Raw genomic sequence first — 13,454 nt, 5'->3', positions numbered from 1 at the left:
CCCAGTCTTCTCTATGGCTTTGCAAACCTAACAGTAACCTGAAAATAGACTTTCTATATCACAGATATGACCACAGAGTTTGACCTGAAGACAGAAAATCACTCCATTTCACCCTTCATTGTTTTGTGACTTAATAGTTTCATTCTCAAAAGAGCTGATATTTTTTTCCTAAAAAAAAAAATCCCATGATAAACTCTGAAAGTGCTCACCATGGATTTTAAAGGATCTGACATTGACTCAAATCAGAAGAACAGTCCAGCAATAAGCATGTATCAAATGCAACGTTATCTCAGAGAGAAATGGAAATGTTTCCTTAGCATGGTTTTCATTGATATACCATTATTTTTTGTTCTAAAATTCCCATCAAAGTAAAAAATCTATTATTCAATTATTTATTTATTTATTTATTTATTTATTTATTTATTTATTTATATATTATCTTTTGACTTTTTAGAGCTGCACACGTAGCATATGGAGGTTCCCAGGCTAGGGGTCTAATAGGAGCTACAGCTGCCGGCCTACGCCACAGCCACAGCAATGCCAGATCAGAGCTGCGTCTGCAACCTTCACCACAGCTCACAGCAATGATGGATCCTCAATCCACTGAGAGAGGCAAGGGATCAAACCCACGACCTCAAGGTTCCTAGTCAGATTCGTTTCTGCTGTGCCATAATGGGAACTCCCTATTATGTATTTAAATTTCACATTTTAATAGTATCTTAGAAAAATAGCTATAGACAAAATATCTCTCATTAGTTATAGTTTGTTCATTCAACAATTTTTTTTTAGAGCTGCTTATGCAGCATGTGGAAGTTCCCAGGCTATAGGGGTTAAATCAGAGCTACAGCTGCTGGCCTATGCCTCCGCCACAGTAATGCAGGATAGGACCCACCTCTGCAATTTAGGCTGTAGCCCTAGGCAACACCAGATCTGTAACCCATTGAGTGGCCAAGGATGGAACCTACATCCTCCTGGATACTAGTTGGATTCATCACTGCTGAGCCACAACGGGAACTCCTCAACACATTTTGATTGAGTACTTTTATTGTACCAGTTACCTTGTTTTCCAAACCTAAATAGATTTAAGGTATGGTCAAAAGCTGTTAAGAGGATCAGGCAACGGAGCGATATGGTAAAGAGGAAGGACAATTAAAATATAGGAAAATAAATGAATTTGACTCTAGCATGGAATTTTAAAGCAAAAATCGCCGAAAATAAATCTCCAAAGTTATTTAATGACACATGTATGAAAGCCTTTTAATGCCAGTATGATATGTTTTAGACTCTCTCAATGGCTAATAAATGAAACCATAAATGAAATGCAAACATACACTTCCACAATGTCACTGTTAGTAACATTTCGGAAAATCAAAGAACATATTAAGAAAAAGTTACTCCAAGATTCAAGGGATAGTTCATGAAAATTATCCACAGACTTGAGAAATGATTGGGGTTTAGGGCTTCTTTTTCCTTTTTCTTTCTTGTTTTTAGCTTTCATTCTTTTTTTTTTTTTTTTTTTTAGAACAAAAAGGTTTACATGACTGGGAGGATTTGAACCTGTGTCGTTAGTCAGATAAATTGGATAAGAGAAAAAATAGATATAATATCTTCCCATCATTAGAATTGCTAAAGGAAATTTCTAGGAGGTGTATCTAGCCAAGAACAATGAAAAAGAGATGAGAGGTTTCCTAGAATGTTCAGGAGCTAACAGAAAGCTGAGAACTGAAGAAAGAGAGAAAAATTGAAGCAAGAGATGTTGCCAGAGAGGAAAAGGGGCCCAAACTATGACTGGTATATGCATGAGGTTTGAATCCGAGTAAAGAAAAATGCACAGGAGGGAGTCAGACAAAAGAGAGACAGGATCCAACTCATATCTTAACAAGCTCACTCTGGCTGAATTATTGATAATAGACCAGAAAATGGCAAGCGTGGCAGGCAGAGGCTCAGACAGGAGGCTGCACAAAAAGTAAGCTAAGAATTGATGGCATGTTAGACCAGAGCCGTTTCTCATGTTAGGGAAATATGAGAAAATCAAACACAGGATTTATTTTGATATTCCTCCTGGCAAGATGGTGAGGGAGAGAGGAGTCAAAGATGATGCCAAAACTATTTCAACAGGGAGTAAACAATACGTGGTAACACATTCAGAGACTTACGATATATGTATTATCTTCAAGCACACACAGTTTCCAAGGTTGAACTCAGGATGAGAGCAAGAAAAAGTCCCAAAACATATCAAAAGAGAGTGTGTACTAATTCTATAACAGCGAACACGATACTTAAACTCCCTTAACCCAATTTCTTTGCTTGTAGAGAGAGAATAAACATACCACTTCAAAGTTTCATAGCTAGATAGGTAGCTCTATGTATATAAATTTAGATACAGAATAGATGTAAATACAGTGTTTACTAATTTTAGCATCTGTTAAGAGCAGAAATTCTATAAGAAAGAAAAATATATAAAGGTGCATGATTCTGTCAACTTCAAGGATCTCAAACTTTAAATAACATGAGTCAAAATTCTGCAAAGCAAAACTATGTGATATAGCACATTGACTAGAGCTTAGAATATTATGAGAAGATGAATATTCTACCTAATATTAGCTCTCAAAATTTGAGAAAGTATGAATACCTATTATATCATTATTATGCTTAAATACATATATGTATATACATTTATTTTTCATTTACAAAACTATGTATGTTTTAAAAAGAAAGGGTTTACATGAGTGGGAGCTTTTGTACCTGTGACACTAGTATGATAAAGCACCTGCATATTCATTGCAGCACTATTCATAATAGCCAGGACATGGAAACAACCCAAATGTCCATCGACAGATGATTGGATTCGGAAGGTGTGGTACATATACACAATGGAATACTACTCAGCCATAAAAAAGAATGACATAATGCCATTTGCAGCAACATGGATGGAACTAGAGACTCATCCTGAGTGAAATGAGTCAGAAAGACAAAGACAAATACCATATGATATCACTTATAACTGGAATCTAATATCCAGCACAAATGAACATCTCCTCAGAAAAGAAAATCATGGACTTGGAGAAGAGACTTGTGGCTGCCTGATGGGAGGGGGAGGGAGTGGGAGGGATTGGGAGCTTGGGCTTATCAGACACAACTTAGAATAGATTTACAAGGAGATCCTGCTGAATAGCATTGAGAACTTTGTCTAGATACTCATGTTGCAACAGAAGAAAGGGTGGGGGAAAAAAATGTAATTGTAATGTATACATGTAAGAATAACTTGATCCCCTTGCTGTACATTGGGAAAATAAAAAAAAATAATAAATAAATAAATAAATAAATAAAATAAGTAAATTAATTAATTAAGAGAAAAAAATAGATATTAAGTTCTCAATAGAATTTTCTGCCTATATATAAATGAGATGAGAGAGAGGGACTGAGAGAGTGATAAAGCAAATGTAAGTCCAGTTGGTATATATAGGTAAGTGGTACAATTGAGTGGTTGTTTACTATTCTTGCCAATTTGTATTATCCTTCAGATTCTTCTGTAAGGTTGACAGGTTTCAAAATAAAAAGGTTGTGAAAACATAGGGAAAGATGATTATCAGATGAGAGACCACCTTTATTTCTGGATGGATGGATGTGATTCAAACAACATTTGTACAAAAGTCACAAGAAAAATAAGATAATTTGGAATTTGAACAGGTGTAACCTTAGACACGTGAGCTGATTTTTGTCTTACTGATTCAGGGCACACTTGAAAATGCAGGCTTGCGGTACATGGAGGCTTCTGCAAATGTTCAGAAGAACCAACAGAGCTTTCAGCAGATACTTTGCAAGGTTTGAAAACACATGGTTCTAGCTCCTCTCAGGGAATTAGCAGTACTGTGGGTCTTTACAAGCCAGGAAACCAAATAAGTAAATAACCACATAGAAGCACAGATAGACAATAGATAACAGACATAAAGACTGACTTAAAAGGAGGACTTCACTCTGATAATCTATATGGGAAAAGAAGCTGAAAAAAAATGGATGTCTATATATGTATAACTGAATCACTTTGCTGTACAGCAGAGATGGTCACATCCACAGCATTGCAAATCAACTCTATGCCAATTACACTTGAAAAAATGAAAAGCGACACAAACAAAAAAACAAAAACAACAACAAAAAAGAGAACTTTTGAAAAGCAGAGAGAAAGTTTTGGTAGTTTCCCAACAACACGAATATTAAAGATTGCAATCCACCCAACGGAGGGGCTACTGATTGTGAACCTGTGGTCCTGTGACTGCTCTGGGAAAAAGATCCACAGTGAGACTTTATCAGTCCTGTGGGCTGACAAGATGAACTGAGCAATGTTGAAGCTTCACCTCACAGCTGCTTTTCCCCACAGGAAGTTTGACCATATGGAGAAGGAGGGGGCAGGGAGAGAGAATAAGAAGCTTAGTTCTGGGCTACAGAGGCAGATTGAAATCTCTTACATTCTTGAGGTGTTCAGAAGACATCAAGGCCAGCTAGCGTGGAGCATCAGCCACAAATGTCATGTAAGACTCCTCCTCAAAACATCTGCCACCCTTTGATCCAGGCACAGAAAGGGCTAGAAATTTCTTTCTGAAGCACAAGGAGATGCAGACTCTGGAGATTCAGACTGCGCTGGAAAGACAAGGTGAAATCTCTCTCTTAGTCTCTGGGTTCATGGTTGCTAACACCCCTCCAGAGGTAGAAGTCTGCATCAGACACAAGGCCAGTAACCCCTCGAAATACTTTCAAGATACTTGCCGTAATTTGAAGATGTGTAGGGCAGGAGGCTCAGTTCACAGCTCCAAAGAGTTAAAACGAAACTGTCCACTGTGTTCAAGGGCTGGGGAGAGAGAGACAGAGAAAGAAAGAGGGAGGCCCATCTCCTACCTTCTAATCAACACCTTGGAAATCTACACCCCAACCAAGGGAACACACCAGAGGAAAAATATAGCCTAACCCCAAACCAGTCCAGGGGCTATTTAACAATTTTTAGTTGTACCAACTGGGAAAGGGGGATGTTACTGGCATTTAGTGTTGACCTGCAATGAATAGGACTGTCTTCATAACAAAAATCATCCAGCCCCAAATGGCAATAACGCCAAGGTCAATAAACCCTGACTTAGTTTGTCAGCCTTTGTTTTTGGTAGGTAGTAATTGGCATAGCTGATTTTACTTGGAGTATCACATTATTAGATTTAAGTTTTTCCTTTGAATTCTGTTTTCTCCTTATTATGTACTGTTCAATTAATCAAGATTGCATTATTCAATTTTCTAGGCTGATGTAACTCTATGAATATCTGAAAAAGCAAATATTAAGTGGTAACGTTATTTATAAAAAGGAGTATTCCTTAATGGCAAAGTAACAAGCCAGATAGAAAGGGACTACAGTGTTCACTTTATATTTGGTTAATAACTTACTTCAGAATACTTCTAAGAGAGGTTGTGAAAGTGAGATCATAAAATTCACAAATACATCTGGATGTTTTAAAGTAGCTCTCTGAATAATTGGCAGAACAGAAACAACAACAACGAACCCCCACAGCGTGATAAACATATTGACCTGATACATCCAGGGCTATGTCTGACTACAAGTACAATATAGTCATTCTCTAAAACATGCATTGAACTTTTAAAATGTGAAAGGCAGATAATTTCAAAAATGTGGGAAAAAAGTGTGATGAATAATGAACAATAAAAAGAAAAAAAGAAACTAACTATGTCCAAATTGGAAAAAAGACGTACAATTCTCATTATTATTCTGAATGTAAAAATTCCTAACCAATTCTTGTAAAATCAATGCTCAAAAAAAGCACTGGATTTCTGGGAGTTCCCGTCGTGGCGCAGTGGTTAACGAATCCGACTAGGAACCGTGAGGTTGCCGGTTTGATCCCTGCCCTTGCTCAGTGGTTTAACAATCCGGCGTTGCCTTGAGCTGTGGTGTAGGTTGCAGACGCAGCTCGGATCCAGCGTTGCTGTGGCCCTGGTGTAGGCCGGTGGCTTCAGCTCCCATTAGACCCCTAGCCTGGGAACTTTCATATGTCGCAGGAGCGGCCCAAGAAATGGCAAAAAGACAAAAAAAAAAAAAAAAAAAAAAAAAAAAAGCACTGTATTTCTGTATGTAAATAGCAAGCCATCCAAAAACTAAGAAGTTTTCTCCTTAAAAAATAGTATAAGGTGCATAAGATATTTAGCAATAAATTAGACAAAATAGGTCAAGAATTGACTGTTGGAACTAAAACCTAGAAAACCTCTTAGAGGAGTTCCCGCTGTGGCGAAGCGGAAACAAATCCGACTAGGAACCGTGAGGTTGCAAGTTTGATCCCTGGCCTTGATCAGTGGGTTAAGGAGTCAGTGTTGCTGTGGCTCTGGTGTAGGCCGGTGGCTACATCTCCGATTAGACCCCTAGCCTGGGAACCTCCATATGCAGCGGGAGTGGCCCAAGAAATGGCAAAAAAGACAAAAAGTAAAAGAAAAGAAAAACCTGTAGAAAGAAGTTAAAGATCTAAATGAATAGAAATAGTTACTATGTTACTTAGTTGGAAGACTCTACCCTTGGGAATTTATCCAGGAAAACTGAACGGTTACGTCCATAGAAATATATATATATATATATTTTTTTTTTTAAGGGGCTGCAGTCATGGCATGTGGAGGTTCCTAGGCTAGGGGTTGAATCAGAGTTGCAGCCGCCGGCCTACGCCAGAGCCACAGCAACACCAGATCCAAGCCGCATCTGTGACCTATACCACAGCTCAAGGCCACACCGGATCCTTAACCCACTGAACTAGGCCAGGGATTGAACCTGCTTCCCCATGGATACTAGTGAGATTCATTTTCGTCAAGCCATGACAGGAACTCGCATAGAAATATTTTAATGTACTACTTATCACAGCTTTATTCATGATAGCTGAATATTGCAAACAATTTTAACAATGTCCATTAACAAGTGAATGGATAAACAACTGTTTTATCCGTATAATGGAATGCTACTCAGTTAAAAAAAAAAAAAAAAAAAAAAAGAACAAACAAATGCTTTGTGTAACAAAATGTGTGTTTCTCAAAATACTTTTCTGATTGAAAAAGACCCAAAAGGACATATACTGCATTACTCTAACCTGGTAAAAGATATGCTAAAGCAGATCTCACTTACAGACATATAGCTGATCAGCATTTCCTTGGGGTTGGAGGTAAGGATTTCTTGGAAAGAGAACATAAGATTTGCGGGATTATAGAAATGGTCTATGTGCAAGGGTTCCGTGTTTTAATTGTGGTAGCAACTGCCCTGAAATACGTATGTGTCAAAACTCATTAAATGGAACATTTCAAAATGATCAGTTTATTGTATCTAATTTGTTCCTCGATAACTTTGATTAGAAAAAGTAATTATTTTCTCAAATATAACACTTCAACATATTGTGTTAATGAATGTAATTTCTGAATACTACTCTTCACAGAAAGGCTTATTTCAGGACAAAAGAACCACATTAACGAATATCTGCTAAACTTTTTTTTACTAATGCTATTAAATTTTTCTGTATGCCAAATTCTTTTTCTTTTTTTTTTAGGGCCACACCCACGGCACATGGAGGTTCCCAAGCTAGGGGAAGAAGTGGAGCTGTAGCTGCTGGCCTACACCAGAGCCACAGCAATGCCAGGTCCGAGCTGCATCCGTGACCTACACCACAGCTCATGGCAATGCTGGATCCTTAACCCACTGAGTGAGGCCAGGGATCGAACCTGTGTCCTCATGGATGCTAGTCAGGTTTGTTTTTCACTGAGCCATGATGGGAACTCCTGTATGCCACATTCAATTGCAGCCCTCTAAGTTTCCTAAATATCAATACTTTTTATTTAATAAAAAGTTTTTTAATAAAATTAGATCCTAGGCCAAAGATCCATTGGCATATCTGTCAACTGATGCAAGGCTACTTGCCAGAAATACGTGCTTTTTCAACATAATTTTGCATATAACTTCGAGAGGTTGATAGACTTACAGAACACAGAGAATATAATAGGGGCTTTCAGAATGTACTTATTTGTCATTTTCTTTTTCATTGAATGCCGGCAAATACAAACAATTATAAAGGGTTTTTTCAGGAACTGTCTTTTGGTCCTCCTTAATCTATAATATCCTAGGGGAAAAAGAATATTGGTCTGAGAAAGTTAATTTCTTTATTTTTTGTGTGTACAGTTGACCCTTGACCAATACAGGTTTGAACTGCAGAGATCCACTTAAGCATGGATTTTTTTCAATTGTAAATACTACAAGACTGCAGGATCCTCAACGGAATCCGAGGAAACGGATGAAACACATACAGAGAGGATGGACTTTAGACATGGATTTTTGACTGCCCAGGAGGGGTGGCACCCCTAACACCTGCCTTGCTCAAGGGTTAGCTGTGAACTTCTCATGTAATTATTTCATATATGGACTAGAAATGGACTACATATTTAAAAAAAAAAAAAAAAAGAATGGCTCAGGACTTGAAAAAAAAATATTCCAGACCTTCTAAAATAATGGATTATCTTCTGGCCTAACTCAAGCTTAGAATATTAGCTAACTCACACTTCTATCACCTGCACCATCAGGTTTCAACTTAGAGATTTAGGAAATTTGCACTGCATTGAGGGAGAAAAAAATGTAATTGTCTTTAGAACACATAATGAAGAAAAATTTTTATTTAGACATATATGCAAAGAGATAGTGTGAAATACTACTATTTAAGAATCCATCATAATTCATTTTAAGAAAAAGGCAAAAAAAAAAAAAAACCAACAAATTGTCTACGAGCAGACACAGGTTAGAATGGAGGAATCAACTTTGAAGAGATGGGTGCTTGGGTTCATTGCAAGGAAGCCTTTTAAGAAGTATTACCTGTCAATGTTTTTAAGAAGCGTTAGTTGTCATTTTTTGTTTGTTTGCTTTTTGCAGTGCCCAGGGCATGTGGAATTTCCTGGGCCAGGGATCAAACTCAGCCACAGCCACAGTACTGACAATGCTGGATCCTTAACTGCTAGGCTGCCAGGGAACTCCAAGAAGTAGTAGTTTTAATTTTAATTTTCTTGATGGCATCTTCATAATCTAAGGAAGTAAAGGAATTGAATTTTTTTTTCAATCAGATCTGGTACCACTACCTTACGTCTCGCTGATGTTTGCTTTTGCTTTTGCTTTTGTCTCTGCATTTATATGAACATGTGTGTGTTTCTTTTCTTTTCTATTTTTTTTTTCTCTTTTTAGGTCCACACCCATGGCATATGGAAGTTCCTGGGCTAGGGGTCAAATTGGAGCTGCAGCTGCCACAGTCACAGCAACACTGGATACTTAACTCATGGAGCAAGGCCAGGGATCAAACCTGCATCCTCAAGGATGCTTGTCGGGTTCTTAACCTGCTGAGCCACAATGGCATCTCCTGTTTTTCTGAAACTAGGCGCACATGGGTGGCCTGAAAAGCTTTCCTTGTTATAAAATACCAAGTAGGCATCGCTATCAATTCTATTGCAGTTTTTTTTTTTTTTCCCGGAGTTCATATATTTTGTTTTTTTTCCCTATACTTGCCCCACACTTCCTTCTATTCATTGTAACAGTCAGGAAGTGAAATGCCTTAAGGGAACCATTAAGTTCTTGAATTTCCCAAATCCCCTCAAGAAGCCCTGAGGAACTTTTAATTATTTATTGTATCCTCTGATCACAAGTGTTAACTCCAGGGACTGTCCATGAAGGTAAATATATAAGTGAACTTTGTGACTAAACCTGTTTTCTGACGTGACTGTTCTTTTATCATCTTGCTCTTGCATTCACAGCATGGAGTCTGTGCCTTTAGTTCCCACAGTTAAAGAAGTTTGAATTTCAGTCCTGCTGCCTGTTAACTACTCTCATTCACCTAATTTATGCATCACTGTAAACATCAGACAAATGTAATTATTTTTTGTGTATTTGGTTTCGTTTTTGGTTTGGGGGGGAATACAGAAAAATTAGCCAAGAGAGTAGACAGCGATGAGGTTCATAAATGAGAGAAGGTATTGAATGTTTTTTTATTTCCTTCCCTCACTGGTAAGTAAAATTCATGTATTTAAATAGTAAATATACATGCATTCTGTCAATAAACTAAAAAGATTAAAAAATGGTGAAGAAGAAAAAATATGTTTAGACTTTAATGTGTAAAGACTTTAAATTACAGGGGAAAAATAAACTGTAATTTTGCTGTTAATTCTCCCTCCTTATCCTACTTTCAAGTCTTTTTTTCTGTGTTAACATTGAAGTTGTTATACAACTTCTGTGGGAGTAATGAAAAATCAGTGTTTAAACTCAACTTGGAATATTTCCTAAACAATGAATGGCATTCTTTCTTTCTTTCTTTCTTTCTTTTTTTTTTTTTTTTTTTACGGCTGCATCTATGGCATATGGAAGTTCCCAGGCTAAGGGTCGAATTGGAGTTGCAGTTGAGGCCTACCCCACAGCCACAGCAGTGTGAGATCCCAGCTGCATCTGAGACCTATGCCCAAACTTGCAGCAATGCAGGATCCTTAACCCACTGAGCCAGGCCAGGGTTTGAACCTACATCTTCACAGAGACAATATTGGCTTTTTAACCTGCTGAGCTGCAACTGGAACTCCATGAATTGCATTCTTAATCAAAACTACGTTTCCCTATGAGGATTATTCACACACACAAAAAAAAGAAAAAAATAAGATGTGATCAAAATAATTTTTCTAGATGTCTCAAGGGTTTGAGGTTTTTGTTCTTTGTTAAGGAATGCTCTTTAAAATATGAGGTTCTTCCTTGTGTTCTCAAATCAGTATCTAGGATCCTTCTCCTGAACTTTCTCTGTTAAACGAACATTCCTGATAAGCCTCTTCATAGAGATTTTAATTTTTCCAGGGGTTCTTATGTGGTTCATAATGCTAGTTTATATTCCTTGGTGAGGCTTTGATCCCTACAAAGTTTTGTGTCAGGCTAACTTTTTATACTTGAAAGGAATGAATTAACTGTGGATTTTTTTTAACCAAAACCCTGCAATTTTCTAAAGATGCAAGTAGAAGGAATTTGCATGTTCAAGCCTTACCTTTATTTTATTTTCTTTCATTTTTTTTTTTGTTTTTTTCTTTTTAGGGCTGCACCTGCGGTGTATGGAAGCTCCCAGGCTAGGGGTCAAATTCGAGCTGCTGCTGCCAGCCTACACTGCAGTTGATGGCAATGCTGGATCCTTCACCCACTGAGCAAGGCCAGGGATTGAACCTGCATCTGTAAGGATGCCAGTCATGTTCTTAACCTGCTGAGCCTCAACGAGAACTCTGATCTTTGCTTATTTTTCCTCTCCTTCTCTGTAGATCCATCATAGAGGAGCCACATAGATGGCTAACAGAAATGTCAGTGGAATAACTGAATTCATCCTCCTGGGGCTGACTGATGACCCTGAACTCAATACAGTCCTATTTGTGCTGTTTCTCCTGATCTATCTCATCACTGTGGTGGGCAACCTTTGGGTTATCATAGTTGTCCTGGTCAGTGCCCAGCTCCATTCTCCCAAGAACTTTTTCCTTAGCCAGTTGGCGTTCTTGGATTTCTGCTACTCCTCAGTCTTTATCCCTAAGATGTTGGTGAACTACCTAGCAGGACAGAAAGCCATCTCTTACAGGGGTTGCCTCCTTCAGTATTCCTTTGTCAGCTTGTTCCTGACCACAGAATGCTTCCTCTTGGCTGCGATGGCCTATGACCGCTACCTTGCCATTTGCCGCCCACTTCACTACAAGGGTCTCATGACCACCACATCCTGCATCCACCTGGTGACGGTTTCCTACCTACTAGGTTGTGCCCACTCACTCACCCACCTGACCGGCTTGCTCGGTCTGTCTTTCTGTGGGCCCAATGTCCTTAATCACTATTTCTGTGATATTTCATTGCTCTTTCGACTCTCCTGTTCTGACACCCAGTACAATAAGGCTTTATTCATTGTCCTCTCCGGAACCACCTCAGTGGCTACCTTTCTGATAGTGGTTAGTTCCTACCTGGGAATCCTTCTCACTGTTCTGAAGATACAGTCTCTGAGAGGCAGATACAAAGCCTTCTCCACATGTGCCTCCCACCTCACCGTGGTAACTCTCTTCTATGGAACCGTAATATTTACTTACCTGGGGACCAGCTCAAGCTACCCACAGGATACAGCCAAAATCCTGTCTGTGTTCTATACCCTTTTGCTGCCAATATTAAATCTTCTGATATACAGTGTAAGAAACACAGAGGCCATAGAAGCAATGAAAAGAATCACGATGAGAAAAATATTTGCTCAGTGGCCATGAATTTTCAAGCAGAAATATTTAAGGAATAGAGATTGAGGCTACAGGATTAAAAATCTATGGAAGTTATTGAAGGAAAGAAGGAAGGTATTTTAAAGTATCATATGCGCAAAGATACAGTCCTTATTGGCTTTTAGAAATAGTACACATGTCATATATATTATATCTTTTGTGTGTACATATATGTATATGCATATGCCACATATTCTGTCAGGGTGAAAAAACTTTTCTTCTATGCTCTTAGATTTTCTGATTAAGGGCGTGTAAATTAAACTGACAAAAGGTTGATTAATAAGAGGATAGACAAAGTATATTTATATATATATAAGAGGGCACCAAAAAAGTGGCTTGCTCAATTATTGGAGATAAAGTTTATATACCTAACTTAGTATAAAGAAAGGAGAGAGAGACATGGCTTCCATGGGAAAAATAAATAAACTTCTAAGGGAACAAGTGGGAGATAAGAAATTCTGTGATATCATTTGTTTATAATAGGGTAGGTGGACTTTTATGTTTTCTTCCTGGCAGGAAAAGCAGCCCCAAAGAATCATTCTCATAAATTCTGCCTTCAGTCAGATAAAGGATGTTCTGAGAAACCCTTCCTCCCATAAACAATAATTTTATACCACTGTATAATCTGGATTCCTTCAATCCCCAAATCATTATTTTGACTCTCTAATAACTTTTTTTGCTTTTTAGAGTTACACCCACAGCATATGGAAGTTCCCAAGCTAGTGGTGGATTGGAGCCACAGCTCCCAGCCTACACCACAGCCACAGCAATGACAGATCCCCGACCCACTGAGCAAGGCGAGGGATAGAAACCACATCCTCATGGATACTAATCGGGTTTGTTTCTGCTGCACCACAGTGGTAACTACCTTAATGTGACTTCTTATGTAATAAATTGACACCATCTTCTACAGATTGGTTAGTTACAAAATTTGGTTTTCAGTTTGATGGAATGTAGAACCATGATGATACAGGTGATATGTACACAAACACAGAAACACACGCACATGCAAACTCAGAAAGAATCGGTTACAGAGAATGAACTCAATCTTCCTTCTTTACAACTCTAGAAGAGCTAACACATTTTATAGCTGAGGAAACGAAGGATCAGTGCAGTTAAAAACTTAACCAAGATAAAAAAAAATA

The 13,454-nt window shown here is 38.1% G+C and overlaps 1 protein-coding gene across 1 annotated transcript; it reads left to right on the top strand.

Moving 5' to 3' along the window:
• Positions 1-11,355: 11,355 nt before the first annotated feature.
• LOC146405163 (olfactory receptor 5J3-like) lies at positions 11,356-12,300 on the top strand. Its single transcript, XM_085011643.1, has one exon. The coding sequence runs from the start codon at positions 11,356-11,358 to the stop codon at positions 12,298-12,300; it is 945 nt and encodes a 314-aa protein (XP_084867769.1).
• The last annotated feature ends 1,154 nt before the right edge of the window (positions 12,301-13,454 follow it).

This window comes from Sus scrofa, chromosome 2, assembly GCF_054392235.1.
Source record: "Sus scrofa isolate SSC_HxYL_T2T_F1_AM1 chromosome 2, Sscrofa_HxYL_maternal_Yorkshire_Landrace_v2.0, whole genome shotgun sequence".
Classification (NCBI taxonomy): domain Eukaryota; kingdom Metazoa; phylum Chordata; class Mammalia; order Artiodactyla; family Suidae; genus Sus; species Sus scrofa.
This window is presented reverse-complemented; position numbering and strand designations above follow the sequence as displayed.